Source organism: Strix uralensis, chromosome 1 (genome assembly GCF_047716275.1).
Source record: "Strix uralensis isolate ZFMK-TIS-50842 chromosome 1, bStrUra1, whole genome shotgun sequence".
NCBI lineage: Eukaryota > Metazoa > Chordata > Aves > Strigiformes > Strigidae > Strix > Strix uralensis.
The window spans coordinates 128,503,106-128,525,753 of NC_133972.1; the positions used below are offsets into that span (position 1 = coordinate 128,503,106).

General features: G+C 39.6%; 1 protein-coding gene across 7 annotated transcripts in view; it reads left to right on the forward strand.

The window, feature by feature from the left end:
- The window catches only part of SPIDR (scaffold protein involved in DNA repair), a 205,240-nt gene that overhangs the window by 61,161 nt on the left and 121,431 nt on the right, over nucleotides 1–22,648 (forward strand). For all 7 annotated transcript variants that reach the window (XR_012630439.1, XR_012630440.1, XR_012630442.1 and 4 more), the window contains exons 7-8: nucleotides 5,486–5,586; nucleotides 19,834–20,053. Coding sequence is in view for 4 of the 7 variants with exons in the window: in XM_074880660.1 (XP_074736761.1) it covers nucleotides 5,486–5,586; nucleotides 19,834–20,053 (321 nt within the window). In the remaining 3 variants the exon portion in view is untranslated. The remainder of the gene's footprint in view (nucleotides 1–5,485; nucleotides 5,587–19,833; nucleotides 20,054–22,648) is intronic.

The window sequence follows — 22,648 nt, forward strand, 5'->3', positions numbered from 1 at the left end:
GTCAACAGCTTCTCTTCTGTGCTGGAGAGGAGGTGGGTCTCTGTAGAGGAGACTTGCACTTGTGTGGCCAACATCTTTCATGCATACTCATGCTATTTTGTACACTAAAGGAGCAGTTGTTAGTGACTGTCAGCATTCAGTGTTGCTTATTATTTTGTAACTTGTAAACTATCTTATAATAGCTGATGGGTTTGCAGTGTTGACAAATGCCAGCATGCTTAGGGGTCCTTTTTTCTTCTTTAGTAAACACCCCATGGAGCGAAAATGGACAGCTGAGTGTTGCAGAAGTCAGTTACTTCACCAATTAACTTGGAAATATGAGAGGAGTTCTGTCCTTGCTTTGAAAAGAGAGGAGGAGGGAAATTGCCTAGTCCTGAGATGGGGATATATATTTGTGTAACCTATAATGTTTTGAAATACATGGAGTCCTGAGTATAATGTATATGAGGAGACAACTCAATAATGAGATGTTTAAGTGTTCACTGTTCTTAAATTCAAGTGAAGTCTGGAAAGGAGTAAACTTGGATGAATGTGGGGTTATTCTTGGTAAGTGCTCCGCTGAATGAAAACCTTAATAAAGAAACACAGAGATCTCCAGCACTGCAGGAAGATTGAAAATGACTTTTCCAAACACAGCCAACACACTAATAGTCTTTCTTTCTACTACCCCCCCACCATTAGCCTCATTGGAGTTGGAAGTTAGGGCCCAACAGCCTGATAGTCACAAATCAGACTCAGTGTTACCTTTTGGTGATGCTTATCACATGGTGGCACAAAACTTCAGACTTGCTGTTGAAGTTTGTGGAAGGGGGCAACCACCAGAAACAGCTTTTGTACTAGATGCTGAGCTTTCTTATGGTCATCAAAGCTGTCCTTCTGTGGATATTGTTGGACATGGACAGTAATGGCACTGTGTTGTTTTAAATACGGTATTTCAACAAGATCAGATTTAGTACGGAAATACGACATCAATTTCTGCTTGTTAAATCTGTCCGCCTTCAGGAATTTAAAGGAACAAAATAGTTGTACTGAAAGTTTCATGATTAAAAATAAAAAGGTTGTGGGCAGTGGAGATTGTATCTGAACAGTTTGGCTTCACTGAACAGCCTTTGCATTAATAATTTGCCAAATGTGTTCAATTTGCTCACATTAAAACATTTGGGGGGCACATTTGAAGTGCTGGTCAGTAAAGTATGCATCTCAAATTACAGCTTTTTTTATTAAATACAGTTTGTCAGTCCCCTTGATTACAGAAATCATACATTAGTAATCAAAATATATTTGCCAATTGTATATATACACACACACACACCAGATGTTGGGTTCATCACTGAGGACAATTAAATGCATCATAAGGGCTAGATGTGTGCGAAAGAGGGAACTGAATATCTTTTTCTAAACTTCTTGCAATGGTTAGATGTGTAAACAAATACAGACTGCAGAGTAACGAAGACCTGGTCTGTAGAAGCCAGTCTCCACCCTCGATGCCAACAAACCTCTCATATCTAGCAAAATTAAGCCAGTTTCTGCAGCCTGAAAAACCTAGAAAGCTAAGGGATTTTTCAGAGGGATAATATGCGGACAGTGAAAAGTAAATATTATTCATCTCTACCTTGTATTAGCAAAATAAGTAAAATGTTACTTCCATATGATAGAACCTACGCCAAAAAATGACTGTTAGTCCCAGTAAACCCAGTTAACTACCGAAGACTGAATATAAAAGCTCATTAGGTATTTAACAATCCACAAATGTGCAATTTGGAATAAAATAATAGTACTTTTAACCATTTTTCTTTTTCAAAATATGGAGTTTGTTCTTACACAGAAGCCAGCACCTGCTTAATACCATGGTTTGCTTTGTGTAAGCTCTGTGTAACTCCTGTTTTCTCTCTCATCTGCACAGCAGTGACTCTGACTGTATAGTTCACAGTATCTCACAGCACATACACTAGCATTTTCAACAGTGTGGGCACCTGTACTGTATGAAAAGGAATTAGTAGTTTTCAAATGCTGTTGTCATCAGATCTGTTAGATTATGTAACAGAAAGCACCTTTTTCTTTGTTTGTTTTACCAGTTTGAGCTAAAAAGGAGGTTGATCCTCCTGGGTTTGGGGTGTTGTTTAAATTTCTTTGTTTCTACTTTTTAAAAGAAACAAACCATAAACTACCAACTCTCTTGCCATAGAAATTCCTTTTGTGTGTGACATATCCCTTGAACTGTATTTTCCAATTTCACAATGTATGAAACAGATTTGGTTATATTCTGCAACCAAGCAGATGCAAAATGCTTTATGATGTTTTCTGTTTAAATTACTTCAACTGCATTTAGAATGTGAATGGAAGGATGATGATTAATAAATATCAATGAATTTTATTAGCACAAAGGACTGCTAAGGAAAGGCACAGTTTTACTTTTCATGGACATGGTTAGTAAATTAGTAATGAAGTTGTGAAGACCCTCCCTGGTAGGCATATCAGGCCTGAAACAGGTATGGTGTATTACTGTTGTGTGCAATAATCATGAAACCAGGAACTTGCTTTCTACGGGGTGTTCCTGCCATAGGTAAAACAGTAGTGAGCTCACAGAAGAGTAGGAACTAGTTGACTGGACACAACCATAGCCCTGTTTAGAGAACGGGTGGGAAATGAGGCTGTCAGCCAGGAATAGCTGCTCTCTTGCACAGGTACCTTAAAGCTTTCTAGTGGTGTTTGAACAAAGACAGAATCACAGAATCATCTAAGTTGGAAAAGATCTTGAAGATCATCCAGTCCAACCATTAACCAAACACTGACAGTTCTCAACTACACCATATCCCTCAGCGCTATGTCGACCCTACTCTTAAACACCTCCAGGGATGGGGACTCCACCACCTCCTTGGGCAGCCCATTCCAATGCCTAACAACCCGTTCTGTAAAGAAATGCTTCCTAATATCCAGTCTAAACCTTCCCTGGCGCAACTTGAGGCCATTACCTCTTGTCCTATCGCTTGTTACTTGGTTAAAGAGACTCATCCCCAGTTCTCTGCAACCTCCTTTCAGGTAGTTGTAGAGGGCGATGAGGTCTCCCCTCAGCCTCCTCTTCTCCAGACTAAACAACCCCAGTTCCCTCAGCCGCTCCTCGTACCACATGTGCTCCAGACCCTTCACCAGCTTCATTGCCCTTCTCTGGACACGCTCGAGTAATTCAATGTCCTTTTTGTAGTGAGGGGCCCAAAACTGAACACAGTAATCGAGGTGCAGCCCCACCAGTGCCGAGTACAGGGGTAAGATCACTTCCCTGTCCCTGCTGGCCACGCTATTTCTGATGCAAGCCAGGATGCCATTGGCCTTCTTGGCCACCTGGGCACACTGCTGGCTCATGTTCAGCCGGCTGTCAATCAACACCCCCAGGTCCCTCTCTGACTGACAGCTCTCCAGCCACTCCTCCCCACGTCTGTACATTTCTTTTGACTGTGGAGGGAATGGAGTAGGGTTTTAGAACACTCCCATTGAACAGTTTTCTTTCAACAAAACAAGTTTTTGAGCTGCTAGCTGTATTGTGTATGGCTGTAGTCCAACCACAGAGTTCAGTTGCAGACTCATGCATGTAAGACTTCAGCAAGCAAACTCGAAATGTGTTAAACTGCTGCATTTCTAAGCCTAGGTGAGCTGGCATCTACTCAGTTCAGCATGGCTCATGTAGACCATGCAGCCAAGCTGAATTACAGCTGCGTCTGAGAACAGTTTCCTGGCAAGAAGAGAAACTGGGTGGACAGTTTGCTGGAGTTTGTAGAACTGTCTCGACCACAAGTGTTGCAGTGCAGTAATGCTTGAGGGCTCAAGTTTTGAAGGAAATGTGGCTGAGCAGAGTGTTATCAGCAGAGTAAATTATCCTGTATGAAGTTCTGTGCTTGACTGCACTGCTCTTCATACCAAAGCTTCCATTGCATTTCTCTGTATTAGTTGCTCCTGTGCCTTTAAAGTCCATGTTGAAAGCAGAATTAAACAAGGTTGTTAAGCTTACCTGGAAGTTCACTAGAGGCCAAGATTTCCTAAATTTGTTTGTTTGTTTTCCTCCTTAATATAGCAAGTTTTATAATTTGTCAAGTGTGGGTTCTTTAGTTTGGAGATTTTTTCCTCCTCTGAAAGAATCTCTCTTCCCTGCCTGAACCACACCAGCCATAGAAGAGATGCAGTAATGTAAACTGCAAAACTTTTATGGATCATTCTGGGTCAAATGTGGCTATTGTGTTTCAGAGTGTTCATTCTGTGATCTGTACTACTAAGATGTTTAGCCATGCCATCTGATAACTTGTGATTTTGCGAAGTATATAGTTTTCATCAGAAATTCAACTGAGACTGCTAACTACTTTTTGTTTAGCCTGTTGACTTGTCTGCAGGTGAAATTGCTTAGTAATTGCTAACCAATGAGAAATTTTTACAGCCTACTTGAAGTGCTGCTTAGCCTTTTTAGCTCCTTTGTTTCCTCAGGTGTGAGCTCTCCCAGTTTCACCTTTGCAATGTGAGCTTTACCAAGCTATTTGGCTTTTTTTCTAAACTAAAAAATTCTGTTAATGTGCACAAATAACCATAAGATGGTTGTATGTTATCGCTGTTGATTCCTAAACCAGTTTAACCCAAGGACATACTTCACCTTAGTAGAAATCTTTATTGATATGCTGGATAGTACATGTGGAAAAACTTACACTGTAAGGAAAGAACAAAGTAGGTTTTTATGCAAGTAACTTCTTCAAAGACAAAGACAAATGCTGAAATACTCCCATAGTAGTCCAAAGCTCTTTGTAGTAGCCCAAAGACAGCTTCAAACACATTTGTCTTTTTGTTCTTAAAGTGAGAAACTGTGTCTTCTGGCTTTAAATCCAGGGGTAGGAATTGCTTTAGTGTTACCTTAAATGTATTTGTGCTAGATGCCACTCCTCTGCTCCTCACCTTGGGAATGCTAAATTAATTTCATCTTGGAGAGTGTTCAGACCACTGAAACTGCACACTTGACCCAGCTTGTGAAATGAATCATAGGGTCAAGTATGGGTAAAAGAATATTTTTGTGATCACTCCTTGCCAACAGACAAACAAATCTGTGAGGAAAAAAAACCCCAACCTGTTATAACTGGTGGTTACACTGGTTTGTTTTGAATTCACAATTGTCTGTAGTATCTGTCAGGGTACATGCATAAGTGCAAAGAAAAGTTTGGGAACCTTTTGTTACAATCTTTGTGTTGGAGTCAGGACTACAGACATGAAGATTTTGGGCACCCAGATAGTAAAAATGTTTTATTGTGTGTATTGACCCTAAGTGTATGCTTTATTTGGTGTATATCCATTGTAGAATCAAAATTAGGAGAACCAATCTGCAAAATGTAATATTACTGTATGTTTCTGTATGTAAGGGTCGAAGCATACATATTCCATCTGTCCTGTGGCTTGTCACTTGGCAAAAATGAATACTGATTCCTGGCAAAATTGAGCATTCCTTTATTCTCTGCAGGGGCGGGCTAGCTGAGAGGTTATGTCGACTACAGAACAGAGAAAGATCTGCTATTAGCTTTTGGAGGCATCAGTGTATTTCAGATGCTAAAATCTCCTCAGGTAAGAAGCATTATACATATACTACTGTGTGAAAATATATACTTGCATGTGTGTATAGATGGTCCACGTAGGGGTACAACTGAAGTTTATACTCTTTGGAAATGGTGTTTCCAGCAGGTTGTAGGACAATTCAAGCTTTAATTTATGGGTGTGCAGATGGTTTTTTAGTTCTTATTGTTTCCTTATAACCACCTTTTCCTCTTTCCTTGTTCCTTTTTTTTTTTTTGTTTGAAGTCAGCCGTATTCATGGATAAATGCTGAAATTGTGAATGACAGCAAATATGGACAAATACAACACAATCATGAAATAAGTGTGAGGCATAACTACAGAGGGCACTTCACTTAAAAAGAAATGGTGGGAGTTATATGAATTAGTTACAAGTGACAGTACCACCTTTCAGTAGTATTTCTTGAGAGATTAATGGATTCATAGAGTTTAAGTGTAAAGAAATGGTTAGGGTTTTTTATCAACTTGAGTGTGTGTGACTAGGCTACGAAATTTCATGCATTTATTCTGTATTAAGCTGACTACTTGTTTCTGAGCACATATTAATTTCCATTTATTTTTCAGAAAGTCCTCTGGTCTTAATTTGAAAACATGCAGATGAGGGAATCTATCACTTGCCTTGCGAGTTTGTCCTTAATTCCACTCCCAAATTTTTAAAAGTGGGTTTTCTTCCAAATCTGTGTTTGTCTGGCTTCAGTTCTCCTCTTTTGTTTCTTGTAAAGCCTTTCTCCATTAGATTAAAGAGCTCTTTAGTATGTGGTATTTTCCCTCTCTGGCACTTGCATAGAAAAATCATGCTGCCTCACAATTTTCATAAACTAAACAGACTGAGCTCTTTAAGGCTCTCTAAAGCATTTTTACCAGTCTTCAAGTGATTTGCATGTTTTTTTACTGCACCCTCTCAAACTTCTCAGCATGGCCTTTAGAACAAGGGCAGCTACTCTTTGTATTCCTCCAGTTTTAGTCTCATCAAAACCATTGGCCAGGTCCAGTTCACTACTCCTGTATGTTCAAGGCCTGTAATAAGTGTGTGAGTCTGGTTTGACTTTGGACACAGCACGATGCTGGGACTGACTTCATGTTGAATTGATTGTCCAATGTGATTTCATAACTTCTTTAGCTGTTGTTTTCTGAGATTCTGTTTCCCGCTCTCTGGCTATCGTTTGTGTTTCTTCTACCTAAACATCTGTGCTGTATGCAGGTCTGCTTCATTTGAGTATGCCCAGCTAACCATGCAGTTCAGATGACTATGTATGTCAAGCCTGTCCTCTTTTAGTCACAAATTTGCTTGAATTTGTTGTATCCACACAGTTTCTGACATTATTTTTTTAACTTGTTTTTATGTCACTGATGAAACCATTTAATAGCATGAGTGTTTACTTTCAAGTTCTGTTGGAACTGCTCTTACTCTGTTATGATTCTTCACTGGTAAAAAGCTCTAACTGTAATTCACAATGTTAGTTCTCTGAAATATTTTTTTTTGCATTCCACTTAAAGGGTACATTACTGATAGTGAAAGTGTTTTGTTTTTTTTTTTCATAAGAAGGTTGTACAATTTTAAGTCACACCCAAACTGTTGGCTAAAGCTGATCTCACAGTTTCTCACTGGAGCTGTAGAGGGCTTACATCTTGTGGCTACTTGCATGCTACGTATTCAAAATGCCACCCATGTGGAATGGCACATTATATTTCTGACCTTAATTCCTTACTTATTTTTCTAGTCACTTTGCCTAGATTTGATGTCAAGCTAGCTGGTCTCCAGTTATTGTGGGTGACTTTGTTTGCCCTTCCTGAATACTAGCACAATATCATCATCCTTTGTCTTCTGGAATTTCCCAAGTATTTGAAGAGTCACTAGAAAGTAACATTAGAGAACCATAGATGTCTTTAGCCAACTCTTTTCAGAACTGCTATGTTGAAAATTATACAGGCATGCTGACTTAAAACCAGTCAAGCCTTCTGCATGTTGTTTATCCTCCACCTGAATTACTAATGGATAGGAGGTTACTTTATTGTTCTTATGTGGTATGAGGACATCCTCTTGCTTCTTCTGAAATATGGAACAGAAATTGATATTGAATAGGTCTGTCTTTTTAATAAAATGAATAGTGTTCTCTATAGTAACGGACCTGCAACATTACTAATATGCTAATATTCTTTTTGTCCTTGCTTCACATGTGTCAGTAAAAAACCTTGTGTTTGGCTGCTCACCATTTTGTTAGACTTTAACTCCTAAGCTGAAATGTTCTGTGCTAAACATCTGCCTCTGGCTGAATTCCTTTCTTTGATTATTCTTCTTTCTTTCAGAAAATGAGTCAGAATTCGTTAGCATTTTATGAGAAAAAGGCTATGGGAAAATACCTTGCTCTATCCCAAAGTACATTTAAAAAATTCTGATGAGTGTCTTCAAGATGATTTAGTTTTGGCAGAAGATGAGCCATTTCTGGGATATGCCTTTTGTCATCATAGTGAAAATCTGCAAGAACGGGATGAGCTTCAACAAGGCCAAGTGCCAGGTCCTCCACTTGGGCCACAACAACCCCATGCATCGCTACAGGCTTGGGGAGGTGTGACTGGAGAGCTGTCTGGAAGAAAAGGATCTGGGGGTTCTAACTGACAAGCAGCTGAACATGAGCCAGCAGTGTGCCCAGGTGGCCAAGAAAGCCAACGGCATCCTGGCTTGTGTTAGAAATAGTGTGACCAGCAGAAGTAGGGAGGTGATAGTCCCCCTGTACTCTGCACTGGTGAGGCCACACCTGGAGTATTGTGACCAGTTTTGGGCACCTCAGTACGAGAGGGATATTGAGGTGCTGGAGCGAGTGCAGAGGAGGGCAGTGAAGCTGGTGAAGGGCCTGGAGAATAAATCCTATGAGGAGCGATTGAAGGAGCTGGGACTGTTTAGTTTGAGGAAGAGAAGGCTGAGGGGAGACCTCATCACTCTCTACAGCTTCCTGAAAGGACACTGTAGAGAGGTTGGTGCTGGTCTCTTCTCACAGGTAATTAGTGACAGTACAAGAGGGAATGGCTTTAAACTGCAACAGGGGAGGTTCAGACTGGACATTAGGAAAACATTTTTCACAGAAAGAGTGGTCAGACAGTGGAATAGGCTGCCCAGGGAGGTGGTGGAGTCACCATCCCTAGATGTGTTTAAGGGTCGTTTAGATGAGATGCTGGGGGATATGGTGTAGGGGAGAACCTTGTAGAGTGGGGCTGATGGTTGGACTCAATGATCCCAAGGGTCTTTTCCAACCTGAATGATTCTATGATTCTAACTTGGGCAAGTTAGAAGTCTTTAGGACAAACTACTGCTTCATTTACCTGTGAGCATCTGCTAAAATTTCTGAAAGATGCTGTACGTGCCATAATTTAGGAATACACTTCAACTTCACAGCCTACATTTCAATTCCAATTCCCAGTCCTTATTCCAAAGCATGTGGATGATAAAATAATCATTAAAATAACTGTGATAATATTTTTGGGATATTTTTTCATCTAGGGCAAAATTTATTTTTGATAGTTTTGTTCTTAGAGTGGCCATACTGTTTCGTGTCACCAAAACAAAACTGGTGTTTGGTTTGGAAAATGTCAGTCGGAATGGTTGAAATTTTAGTAATGTAGTTAGATAACTTTCTGATTGCTTCTAGTCTGGAAATGTGAAGTGTCAGCACAGCAAATACCACTTTCAGCTTTCATCATTTCAGGTTCATACTAAGGGTGTCTCACTGATCTGAGATTCTTCTTTGATTTTGTTTCCCCTCTGTTTTGCCCAGTAATATTTCTAAACCACATTGTTTCCAGGACTGTTTCTGACTTCAGCAACAGAAGTAGAGGAAAGAACTTCTCAAATGACAAACTTAAATGAGTTATCAGAGGAGTCTGAAGATTAATGTGGAGGATTGAAGTAACTTAATTGCTGGGAGAGCTGTCATGTCATTTTGGATATCCCATAGACATACAGACCAAGAAGTTCATTACTAAGGCAAAGGAGGGTAATTTCAAATGAGATCAGTTTGAAGTCTTCCTTCCATTTGAGATTTAAGGAAAAACATTTCCAGAAGTGCAGGCTGTTCCCCGCATTGGGCATTTCATATTACAGAATTTTATGCCTTTGTTTTGCTGGTGTTTACTTTTATGTTGTATCAACATCCATGCTATCAAAAAATCCTTCTTTTGGCTTTATTTTTTAAAAATTCCTTTCTATTTGCTCCCCTGACCCCTTTCTGTAAGTAACCATTGTGGTTTGGCTGCCTCTTGGTCACTGAGATGAATCACTACCCCAGAAAAGAGCGCCTCCTTTCAGCACACACTTTCTGATTTTTATACAGTGCATGGGGGTCTCACTTTTGGCTGACTCACTCTGTAGAGTAGAAGAAATCTTTGTGTTTTCTCCATTTTGACAATTTTGGGTCAAAATTGCGTTCGGCAGCCTGTCACTGTGTTGGGATAGGCACTCACTAAGGATGTGCTTTTTTGCAAGGTGATTGGTAATTCCATTTCTGTAATCAAGCTAACCATATCAGACAGAGGCCTGAAAGGAGAGAAGACCAAAGCTTGCCCATGCCACACAGTGTTGGTTGCTGTGGTTTCGTTCTAACGGAGATGGATGTCAGGCTCTTTGCCACAAATTCAGAATTTTTTTCTTCACAAGATGTAAAAGGGAGGCTGAAAGGTGTGAAGTCCCCATAACAGCAAGCCTCTGATTAGTCATGCTGATGAACTGAGAGTACTATATGCAAGGGCTTTACTATTTGCAAGGTTTTTTTTCTATATGCAGTACTGCAACTTCCCTGTGAAGTTTCCTGTTTGAGTAAAGAGGAGATCGGGACAGTTGAGAGAGAGAGGGGAAAAAAAACAGAACAAAAAACCAAACCTTTTTCCTGTCAACATCTGCTGGTTATATGAGGATTGTGTGATGTGGAAGAAAAAATAGTGCTTTTCTGAGTTAGATTCAGACAACTTTCCTGTCTGTAAGAGAGGACACTTAATATTTGAAGCAAACTCTTGTAGATTCCTTATGTAACTTCTGAAATTTTACTTTATATACATTTTATTTTCTATTGTTTTTCTTTTCTTTGCAGTTATCATCAAAGCAGTTCTTTACCTGAAATGCAGAAGCATATTATTCTCTAGCATTTGTAATACAAGAATTTGGTACTTGTTGGCCTGAGATTAAGATTTACGATTGGATTACAATTGAATTTGAATATAAATTGATAATAAACCCAAACCTTTGATTTCCTTCCAAACTGCTCCTTCCTCTCAGGGGGAAGTGACCTTCAAGGGGCAACAATACTTCAGTTTGTTGAGTCAAGTGGGACACACACAAGGGAAGGAGGGTGAAGCCCTGGAGGTGAGGACAGGCCTTCACACAAGTCCACATTTTCAGGAAGGCTGAAAAATTTATAGAAGAGGACATAAACAGTCGCTCCCCTGCTTCCAGTTTCAGTGACTAGTTAAGGTGATAGGAAGAAAGGATTTTAGCAGCTTGAATGCCATGAGACTTGCACAAAAATTTTTCTGTAGGTGAACAAAACAAGGGTAGTCCTTAAGAGAGTTTCCTTTTACCATGCAAAATTCTTCTAAAAACAGGAAAGTCTGAGCTTTGCTAGTTGTTGCTTATTTTCTTAGTTCCTGATAGTTTGTTTTATTACTTAAGAGTTAATACTATAAATTAAGAGACATGGCAAGTGGCCAAATTTAGGTTTGTCTTTTTTTTTTTTTAGCTAGCCAACTGTCTGAACTTGTTACAGCATTGGAAAGGAAAAAAGCAAATGTAAACTTGTATTTTTCAGACAAGAATTCTTTGTATTGTTTTTGTTTTCTAATGAGAATAATGTCATGCACAGTCACTGTAAGTAACTTAACATATGTTCTTATAAAGAATGCATAATGTTTATAGCACAGACAAATTCAGCAGCCTTTTAAAAATGAATGTAGATGTGTCAGGAAGCCATCGTGCCTGCAAAACTTGGTGTGTTTTTGAGAAAAATCTTTTGAATGGCTTCAGAAGTTACCAGCCCAGGAAGAACAACAACATGTATAGATCAGAATAGCAACCAGGTATTTTTGTACAGGCTGTGAAAACGTTGGAATCTCCACCTGGTTTTCAAGGTTGACTTTGGATTGCGAGGGTCTGCTTGGTATCTACCTGCTTGCCGAGTTTTTTATGTCTGTGCCTGCAGACTTCTACGTGAGGGAGGAGAAAGAGCAATCATGGGATGCCAAGCAAAAGAATGATTTTCTTTTGATTTATGCCTGTAATTTGACATTTTACACTTGAGAATGAAAGTAAAACTTTGTGGCCTGAACCAGAAAATGTAGGCTTGGCTATTCTTCCACTGCAGATAGTAAGTACTGTCCCAGGAGGGTGTCTAGCAACTGCAGTTTTGGAACCCATGTTAGACAGTTAGAAGTTAAATGATGTTGGGTTGAAATAATGCCTTTGAAAAAAAAACCAAAAACTGAGGGAGACAAATTTGGAAGTGTGTTGCTACTTTGCTGTATTAAACAAGGCATAAAGCAGGGTTTTCTTTGTTTACTTCATACTTCAATGATGTGTATCTGATCCATCCATCAGAACCAAACACATAAATTGACTTTCTTAGTGCAGTAAGTACTATTCCCAACATTAATTGCCCACGATTCTTTGTACTTTACATGGGAAATGTTATTTTATAAAAGCTTTTAGCTAGGATTAGCAGAAATACGACTTGAGTATAACACCTGTATTTCTTGTAGTTCGTATTTCTGAAGAATTTGACAGTTAAGTAAAAGTATAATTTAACTTTTCAGCCATGTTCTTTAGAAATTCAACTAATTGTCAGGTACGGTACAAATTCGCTTCTAAACTGCAGTTCGTATATATGATTTGTTTGATAGCTCTTTGAGCAAAAGTAACAGCAATTTGGTTTTCTTAAAAGCATCTGCCCTTCTCCCATATCATTCAGATATCACTAAGATCAAGGATTGTGCATTGTGACTGTTTAGCTGGGAAGAACAAATACAGGTTGTCCTGACTGCCTTTGCACAAAACAAATATTTGTTAGGAGCTTTCCAAAGATTAATGTGACTCAAGCAACCTCATCTTCCTCCCAATGCCTTGGGTTTTCCTATGAGTTTGTCTTGTTTTTTCAGAAAGCTCTACTTGCATTAAGTATCATTTTTTTATTGATTTGAAAGGAAGGTGTTAAAGTACTCTTGCCTCTTGCTCTGCTTGCTTGATTTGTCATCAGTGTCACATAGGGGTATGTCTTGTAGCTGAGGAGTTTCTCTGTTATTTTGTCATTCTTGCTTTGCATGATAGTCTACATGTATATTGACTGGTAGGTGTGTGTGTTCTTTATTACTAGAGACTTCTTATTATCACAATAATAATAATTTCCACTCTGCTCTTCATGCTTGCATATGAGTTTGGAAGGTTTTTTTCCAGAATGTTCTGTGGAGCAGAGCTGTACACTGCTTGGCATTTTACTAAAGTCCAGTTTTCTTCTGTGTTTGTAAGATCTCTTCTGTGTGCTTGTAGTTCATTGTTTTCTGTACTGGTACTGTGGCCTTTAAATGAAAATTTATTTCTACCTTTTGTCATGTATGATTGTGACATTTAGTTACATTCAGATGGACGTATCGTGTCCTTCAGCCCTGTGGATGAGATGCATTCCCTCAATGTTGCAAGATTTTTAAATTCTCATGGAAGAATGGAAAATTGAAAAATGACAGTGTGGGAATACCCACTGTCATAGAGTGAGCCTGTCTTTGGTTTGCTCTTGTTAATGATGTGGTGGATTCTGCTGATCTGATCTGATCTGCATGGAGGTGCACTGGTGATCCCAGCTAACAGATTCAAATCATGCAGAACATGGTAAATTACCCTCTGCCCCAGCTTCCTCTTCAGGGCTTGGGAAGTGTCGCACACCCATTTTTTGTCCTGAAGCACTTTTCCTCACCCTGTAGGTTTCATAGGGACTGCTCTGCTGCTGGAGTTCTATCGACTGACTCCAAAGAGAGTTTGTTCCCTTTGAGAGCTCTCTGTTCAAGGCTACAGGTGTTCTTTTGGAACACTTGAACAGTAACATTTTAGCAAAATTCACTTGAGTGAGGTGAAACTGCATGTAGTCTTGCTGATGTGAACATCTGGTGCATCTCCATACATCGTCCCATGGATCCTCTCCCTACAGTGTGTTCAGTTTTCTGTCACTGTGTAGCAAGAGAAACCTAAAATATGCAGTCCCCAAGAGATCATGGTTTCTATATTTTTCTCCTCATTTGTCTTCCTTATTGGTAGTTACAGAGTTAAAACAAACTTTAGAGTTGTATTTCAGGCAATGAAGCCAGAATGTCTGAACATTTTTTCTTTAAAATTGTGCTCCTCAGTGTTTTTCCTTTTCTTCTCTCCAAACTGCTTTTTGTTAAGAGTCAGAGCAGACTGGCTTTCTGCTTAGCCTCCCTCCTAGGCTGCCTTTGGCATGGCCAGTGCATCATCCATGACCATGTACATTCAGTAGTGATGTGACATAAATATATGCATCTGCTGTGAAGCTACTTTGTTAGGTCTGAAGATTAAGGGCCTTCACTGTGCCAGAGACTGTAGAGTCATGCTGAAGTTTTCAGAAGGCTCAAGATCTCAGGGTCTGTGGTGCCCAAATGAACGGGGAACTTCTTTTTACTTTTTTTTTTTTTTCTTTTTAACCATCCTGGAATGCAGAGTAATGCAGAACATCTGCAAAGAACTGTGTCAAAACATGTTTTGATGTCATGGCATATGACATGGTATATGACTGAAGGGCAGCATCACCCTATGTACTGAAATAATAAACAGAAATGAAAGGAACTAACAGGGAAGCTGATGCATTCAGTGTGAAATGTGCTTCTTCATCTCCCACGCACTTGAAATATTTTTGTGGATTAATTGAGCTACTTCTTGTCTGGGTTGCAAGTTGGGGTGAGAGACTGACATCCCAGAGGTCTCCTGGAATTAAATAATTAACTATGGATGGAAGAGCAGATCTGCTAGGTGGTTAAACCAAAAGTTCCTCTACCTTAAGATCCTGTTTCTGGCAGTGACAAGAGCTACCAAAATGGCTAGGAAGAATTATAACAGAGCTAACACTTGATGATATTTCCTCGAAGTATTCTCCCAACAATCTCCCAAAGATCTCTTGACTCAGGGACTTTCTGAACCAGAACTAGTGTCTGTCATCTTAGTAGTTCTAAATATTTTTTTTTCTCCTACCGAGAAGTTACTGGTTATTTTTCTGAACCCATCCATACAATATAGACCTGTTTTGATCATACAATTGTGAAGCATCAGGCTTTTTCGGAAATTATGCCCACGGTCTTTGCCAGGTTTGTTCCATTACTGCTGTTGCCAAAAACAGCAAATCCCTGTGATTTCAAAGGTTCTGCTAACAGTAGCAGTGAGAGGTTGATGTCCCATTTGCCTAAGTTTGGATCAGCATTTCTTCATCTATCTACCTCTGAGGAGCCTGAAGATGTGGCTCCTGTGTATGCTGATGGGGTGGTGCTAAATCTGCCCATCCAGCTGCCTCATGGCAGGGCTGCTGGATGGCTTTTGTCAGAGCTTCTTGTTTCTTGACTGGGAGGTGAGGGAGGTTCTTGTCAATCACAGAGAGTTCACCAGAGATACTTCCCTACTTAAATGGCTTGTTTTTCCCACCAGTCAGTCTTTCCTGCTGGCTTCACTCATTCTGGACCTCTTGTGAGGTCTGGAGGAATTAATTTGTTTGATCACAGTCCATCTAGCAGTGATTTTTGTCTGTTGTCTTCCAGTGGGTAGCACTTACCACACCAGCGCAAAGGGCAGATGTGACCTTTACGGGTGGAGACTAACCCAGCTCATCACTGGTACCTGATTTTTCTTGTACTATGGCCCTTTTGTGATCAACATTTTGAATCACTAGTAGCCAGCATGTTGCTGCATGTCTTTGTGAAGGTTTTTCTTACAGAAAATTCTGTTAAAGTGAGGGAGCATTAAGGGCCCTGGTGGCTGATTTACCTGGTGGTCTTCAGAGGAGGTATATTGTACATCCCAAATGCCTCTTCAAAATTCACACTCAGTGATATTTATCACTGCCTTTCTTTCTTCCTCACACCTCAAGCCTTGTTTATCAGGGATTGAATTTATACTTCATGCCCCTGGGATGAATAAGCCCTCTGTTTATATTCATGGGGCCAGATCTTTCAAATGATCCTTGAGTCTGTGTCAGTGGATGATTTCGCTGACTTATGTATGAAGCTGATTATGTATGAAGACTACGGAGAGGTCCTGGAAGGAGCAGCTGACCATGCTAGACTGTGTTCCAGGACCGCTGAGCTGCAGCAGCCCTCTGAAACCCAGGCTCAGACTGCCCAGGGCTTTGCTGAGAAATGTACCTGTGTCTGACACCGATCAGGCAGTTACCTGGGTTTCCATCTTTATCTCCCTCAAGCATTGCACTGTTGCAGAGACCTCTGGCACCAAAGGCGAGCTTTGTTAGGCAGTCCTCAAATTGCTGTTTGAATGGAAGATTTCTGAACGGATCCAGACAGCAGTATGGTCACTCTCTGTGAGTGTGCATGTGGACTTGTCTTTCAGTGGGAGAATAAAGGTTACCTTCAAGTAAGTAAACTGAAGTTTTTTAACACAAGCATTCCATAGGTACCTGCAGTTCTTACTCCTCTCTTTCTCAGGGTCCCTCCACTGTACAGTGTTATGCCTAGAATTGGTGGTTGAAAGATAACACTAGGCATGCTCTGACCCATGTTTTCATTACTGTAGTGTGATGTCTATCCATTGTGATGCTGAGGCTCAAAAAAGATGAGAGAGAGTCTGGTCGAGAGTTGTAGAATAGATGTACTGCTTATGGTATCAAATGTGCCTGTGGACTTCACAGCTTGAACAACCCATATCTGTTCAGTGACTTCATCTTGCCCGTCCCTCCTGTGTGCTGAAGGAGTGTCTCAGGGACAGCACAGCCTGGGCACCGTAGGGGAGAAGAAGTAACTGGACAGTGTTTGAAACTGGCTTAATTCATCCTGGTTGGGCTGTCACTGAAAAGAACCATCCTCCTTTGGTCCCTTCCTGTCCTACCTCCCTTCTTTCCATCACTTGTTCTTTCCTCTCCCTAGTATCTGCCCATGTGCTTTGGTGGCTTTGCAATTGGCTGGATTAGCTCATTGATTTTGTTAAAAACTAACACTGAAGAACGAGATTTATAAGTGCTCTAGACAGTAAAATGGGAAATGAAGGAATACGCATTGTAGGAATGGGCAGGATTGCAGCACAGTTATTGTTTGCACCTTTTAAAATACATATTATTGTAAGGTATTCTTGTTTAAGGTTACTGGGTATTGCCATGAAACCTGCACATCTGCAGGTTTGAATTTCTTGGGATGTAATTCTGCTTTGCAAGTGAAATAAAGTGAACAAGGACTTTAGCAAGTGAGAACTTCTGTGAATTATCCAAGGTGAAAGAGAACATTGCAAAAACTTAAAGTAAGCTTTTCACACAGATGAGCAAACAAGTAAACTTCTCTGGAAACCATAGAAATTGCTGTGATCCAGCCCATCTCCTCACCCACAGATTCTCCTTTCAACATGAAGCCACATATGTTTGATTTATTTTTGATTGACGTAACAATACAAGAGCCAAATGAATTAAAGAAGAAGCTATGTTCTGAACTTTAGTGTTTCATCACATGCCAGGAATCCAAAGTGTTTTGCCATGTTGTTCAAGAGAGCATTCTATTAGCAGCAGTAATAACAATTTCTGAGTAATTAAACTATCTGTGTGCATCTAAATAAACAAATAGATTGTGGTTCTGTAGAATGTGCATGTGTGCCAAGCGTGAGACTTGGCTAGTTGACATTGTGCTGCTTTTAATGTAGAAGCATTCGGCTTCATTTAGTATCAGCTCCCAGTGTTTGTGCCAACTTTAAGACTGGCTTGCAAGAGACTGGTACCTTGGTATGGTGTTTTCCTCCAATGTCTGTTAGAAGCTTTCATATAGATACAGTTCTTGATTTATCCAGTATTTAAACTGTTTATAGTCAGAGGTATTTAAAAGAAAAATCTTATTGGGTTGTCATTAACTGTCTTCAACCTGCTTTATCAGCTAACATATACGCTGCTGACCAGTAAGAATTGTCTTAAAATTCTGCACGTAAGAAATGTGAAGTTTGGAAGTGATGAACAGTCTTACGAGCTGTCTTAATACCTTTTTTTAAAATAAATTGTTGGTGTTTCAAAACTGAGGTTGATTTTTTTTTTGTGACTTGTTTTTTAAAGTGAGTGAAAATGCAAATTGTGCAGTATGTCTGGAGGGGAGAGGTAAATGCTCAGTTACTTTGAAGGCTGAGAATTTTTGTGGTTGGGAGAATTTGTTTATGCGTGCCACATGACTTGGGGTTGCAGAGGACCACAACTGCAGCTAGTCAGGCAAAACAGAATTCAAGTGTGAATATTCTAAGTCCTTGCCTTTAGGCATAGAAAACTAGTCCACGCTCACACTTAGTAGAAGTTTGCATATAAACAGACCTTAACACAGTGCAGTGAGTATTTGGAGTGACACTGTGGTGTTACAGCTTTCCCTGAGAAGGTGACAGTGGTGAGGAGTAATAGCGGTGACAACCATCTCTCTTCCTCAGCCAATCTCAAAGGACTTGGCAGAAAGGATCGGTTCTCCTACTTCTGCTTCTCAGATCTGAAAAAGGAGGTCAAGCTGTGATGGCTTGGACAGAAATGGCTTATGTACATCATTTGGGGGACTTTCTGGTGGAACCGTTTATCCTGCTGGATTTCATGAGAAACAGAACACTTTGCAGAAGCATTTTGCATGTGATGAAAATTTGGTTCACATAAAAGTGGTTTTGAGAACATTTCGGTTTTATATTTCAAAATTACTTTATTTCAGATTCAGTATAAAATGTAATAAAGACTGGGGAATACAAAACAGGGACAAAATATTTTCTTTTTTTGTAGAATTTAACTTTATTTAATAAACCTGAAAGGTTTTAGGGCCCAGTTTCTTTGGTTTGGGTTTCTTGAGGGTTGGGTTAATTTTTTTTGAAGTTTCTCATAAACTGAAACTAAAATATTTTGACTTATTTTCCAAAGGAAAGGCATTACAATTGTGAAATGGGCCTTAAAATAAACAAACAAATAACTAGTACAGCTCTGCCATTAAGTCCCAGTATCACGTTCACAGTTCCTCCACTGCTGCTTCTTTGCTGTGGGAAGACAATAATTTATATCAGCTGTTTTTCTTGGGATGCTGTGTTTTTCCCAACACAACTTGTGAATCAAAATGGGCAGAATTGGGGCTCTGCTGCCCCTGTCCTATGGCACCCTGTCTTTCCCCACTAACAACTCATAGCATTCGGCAGGTAGCTAACAATTCTCCCCTCAGTAACTGGAGTGCAAATCTGAGTGGGGTTAGTTGAAAAAGAGAGGAAATCTTACATAATCTTACAGTACAGACACAGGTCTGTCTGAATAGCTGTTGCCCTGGTGTCAGCTGCAAAGGGACGTAGAAGTAATTTAATTTCAGTGCAAAGTTGCTTCTTGTTTAGCACAGACAAAAGTGCTTCGAATCGAACTGTGGGGGTGCTGGTATCTGTTCATGTTGCTCTAAAACAAGACAGCCTTCTGTATCCTGATTGCCTACTGATAAAATGGGTTATCGGTTTTGCAATAATTATTTTCAGGCAGTGCATCTATCTTACTCCCTCTTTCTCCACATTTGCCTCTAAATGTGAATCACCAGCTTTTAGATGCTTTGTACCTAACATGTGCTCTTCTAACTTGGTCCCTGACAACTGTTGCTGTGAGAAAGGTTAGGGAGGGCAAACACAGATTCACTTTTAACACACTGTGATTATTCTGGTTTTAAATAAATTTATTTTGGGCAGTATCTAATTAAAAAAAAAGACTGAACAAAGTGAATGAATTGCAAGATTAAAAAGTTCAAGTGTGGTGGGAGAGGGCTTCTTGTAAGCAGTTTGTGATTTCTTTGGTGTTTGAAGAAGTGCAGGTAGGCTTTTGTCTCCACAGTTAATAGTATCTCTAAAGAAAAGAAAAATTACCGGAAAACCTCAACATGTCTTTTGGTGGGGCAATGTATTCTACTCACATGTAGATTTTTCACAGTTGGACAGATCTGCAGAGGGATGCACATCTTCAGAATGCCAGCATTTCTTTCTCCTCCAGACGCATTTTTATTTTTCTTTTTAATTTACTTTCCAGATAAATCTGGTGTCCTAATTGTGAAGATCTTGGAAATGTTTGAGGAGTGTACAATACAAATAGCCATCTGCCAGCAACTGGAACAGTCTCCTGCTACTCTTTCATCGGAGGATGCTGTCATCAGTGCAGGAGAACCAATACTCAAAGTCCTGTTTACAAGAGAAACAGCAGCTCACCTGAAGAGCAGGCCACAGGATGTCATCCACATCTACCCTCCATGGTGAGTAGGGAGAACTGGCCACGCTTGCCGTAGCGCTGCAGAGCAAAGCGGAGTTGGTAGAATGCTGGCTGTGTTGTTGTAGGAAAGACCTTGAAGGTGGTGGGGGGAGGGGGGGTGGGGGAGCAGGGCTCTCTTGTGGTCATCTGTGTCTGGCAACTGGAGAGACTTTGACAGATACCTTGAAGATAGCTCAGATAACAACTAAATGTGTATCATAATGCCGCTAGTGTTGCTCAGGGCTTCAGTTTTGTTTTCACTTAATATTTTCATGTTCAGAGCGATAGAAAGGCCTGAGCAATGTCTTATCAATGATAAGGCCAATAAAGTGCATACTTTCTGGTAGCAAAGTAGTTCAGGAATGCTCATCTGTGACTGTGAGTATGGGTTTAATGTTTCAGTGGAAAGTCTGTATTAGCTGTATAGCATTCAGCAAAAACAACATGCAGCTAAAAGAATGGAGAAAAAAAAAAAAAAGAAATGAGAGATTCACACTATTCTTAAGGAATTGGTAGACACCTTTTTGGTAGTTCCTCATTGCTGCTGCTGTCAGTGTTTTCAGTTCCCCAAATGCCTCTTCAGCGCAACCCTTTCTGGAATTCTTCAAAATGTTTGGTCTGCATTTGTGATTTTTTTCTGAATTGGATTACTTTCCTGATTTTAAGGGGTAGCATAAATTGATGAGATTTCTTGTAAAGCAGCTGGTTGTTGGTAGCTGTAGATTGGAAAGTCTACTCTTCATAAAAATTCAAGAGAACTTTGAAGTGGGAATATTACTCCTCTTTTCACTCTTCTCCACCCAAATTATAAAAGAGGAAATACTTTTCTTCTTACGTATTTCAGCATTCATTACCTGAGTTTAAGGCTCCAGCTGCAGTAGAGTCCTGTCTCTAGTGTTTGACCATATCCTTTTGCAAAATACTTTTTCCTGTTTTGCAAAGGTCCATATCTGGTTTTTATCTTCACTGATAGCTGCAAATCTTTTTTGGGTTCCCCAATTTGTAATTTCTTTCCCTTCTAAAATGTTGTTTAACTCTTTTTGGAGGTGATTCAAAAATTGAGGGAAGATACTTAATCTGTGGCTTATTATGGCTACAGATACAACTATTGATAGTTTAGATGTAAATAGATCGGTAGCTAAGGGAAATACAGATGAATATTAATTAAGTCTTAGTCTGATATGAAATGTCACTGCTTTTTTTTTTTTCTTCCACCCCTAACGTACTGTTTGTTCTTGTTTACCTTTTCCTTCAACAAGCTTCTTTTCATGCTTTACATTTGCTCTTGTTTCCCTCTGTTTTCTTCTTGTTTCTCGCTCCTGCAAACTTCCATCTTAGTTCCATTTTTCTCTTCGGGTTTCCTCTGTTGTTTTTAAACCACAAGGCATTGCATTTATGTTGATGTATCTTTCTGTATAGACCTTAACCTACAGAAAGATTTTTCTGCCAACAACACAAAACTGTTTCAGTTAAGGGACGATTCAGCTTTTTTTTTCCTCATTTTTTCTTTTCCTGAACGGTTCCTGTCAGTATGCTTAGCATGTGTAAGTCCCAGACTGCTTCAGCTTATTCCATGTCTGCTTTGGGAAGATGTAACTCTGCACTGATATGATCCTTTCCAGACTACAAGCATCTGTAACTGTACTAGTGTAGTCTTCTTGTTTGTTTAAATTCTAAGATGTTCTGGACTTAAAACTCATTCCTATATGTATGTAAACTGAGATTTCTTGAGAAAAATTCACAGCTGTCTGTCTTCCCAGAAATAGCACTTTTTATTTGCTTTTGGTTTTTTTTTAGTAGGATGTTCTTTTCATGTAAGCAAAAATTTATTTCATAAAACTACTGTGTTTGGACAGGGGATATGTCTGTGTTGTTGGAGTTATCCTTACCTATGAGGGTCTCAAGGCACTGTATAAAGACATTAGTCAGTAGTGGCAAAACTGCATTATATCTCATCTCTAGTCCTATTTTCTATTGTTTTGGAAATATGTTAATGTCAGTTGTCTCTGTTTACTCAACCAAAAGTCAAAAGAAAGTTGGGCTGGATACTGTTAAACTAAATCTACTGGAGGCGGGGAGTGGGGAGGATGAAGGATGTTTTTGTTTTAGATTATTATTTGGCACTTTTAGTTTACATTAATTGGAAATTGGACTTGTACACTTAATGGAAGTTTCCTCTGTCACATTTCCAAGCTTCTATTCTGTTAAACTCTTACATGAGAGCTCTGAATGCTGAAATGTAGTTTCTGTTACTCTGCATTGGATTTGTACTTCTGTCGTTAAAAACAAATACTGTTTGTGTTAAAACGCTTTCCTGTAGATTCAAATGTGTGACTAGTATAAAAATGAATTAACTAAATGTAATCCTGACATGGTGAAATAACCATATTTACATATCTTATTGGTATGACCAGTCATAAGCAAAAGGGAACAAAAGAAGAAGTAGATGCAAGGGGAGACAATCCTTGAATGACCTGCGTGTATTTGGGACACTCAGCACACTGTGCCTTGTCATACTGTATCTTGAGATACTTGTATGGTAAGGCAGAATGGGATGAGATGGGCTGATTTATAAGTGGACTGCTTCTGCTGCTGTAAA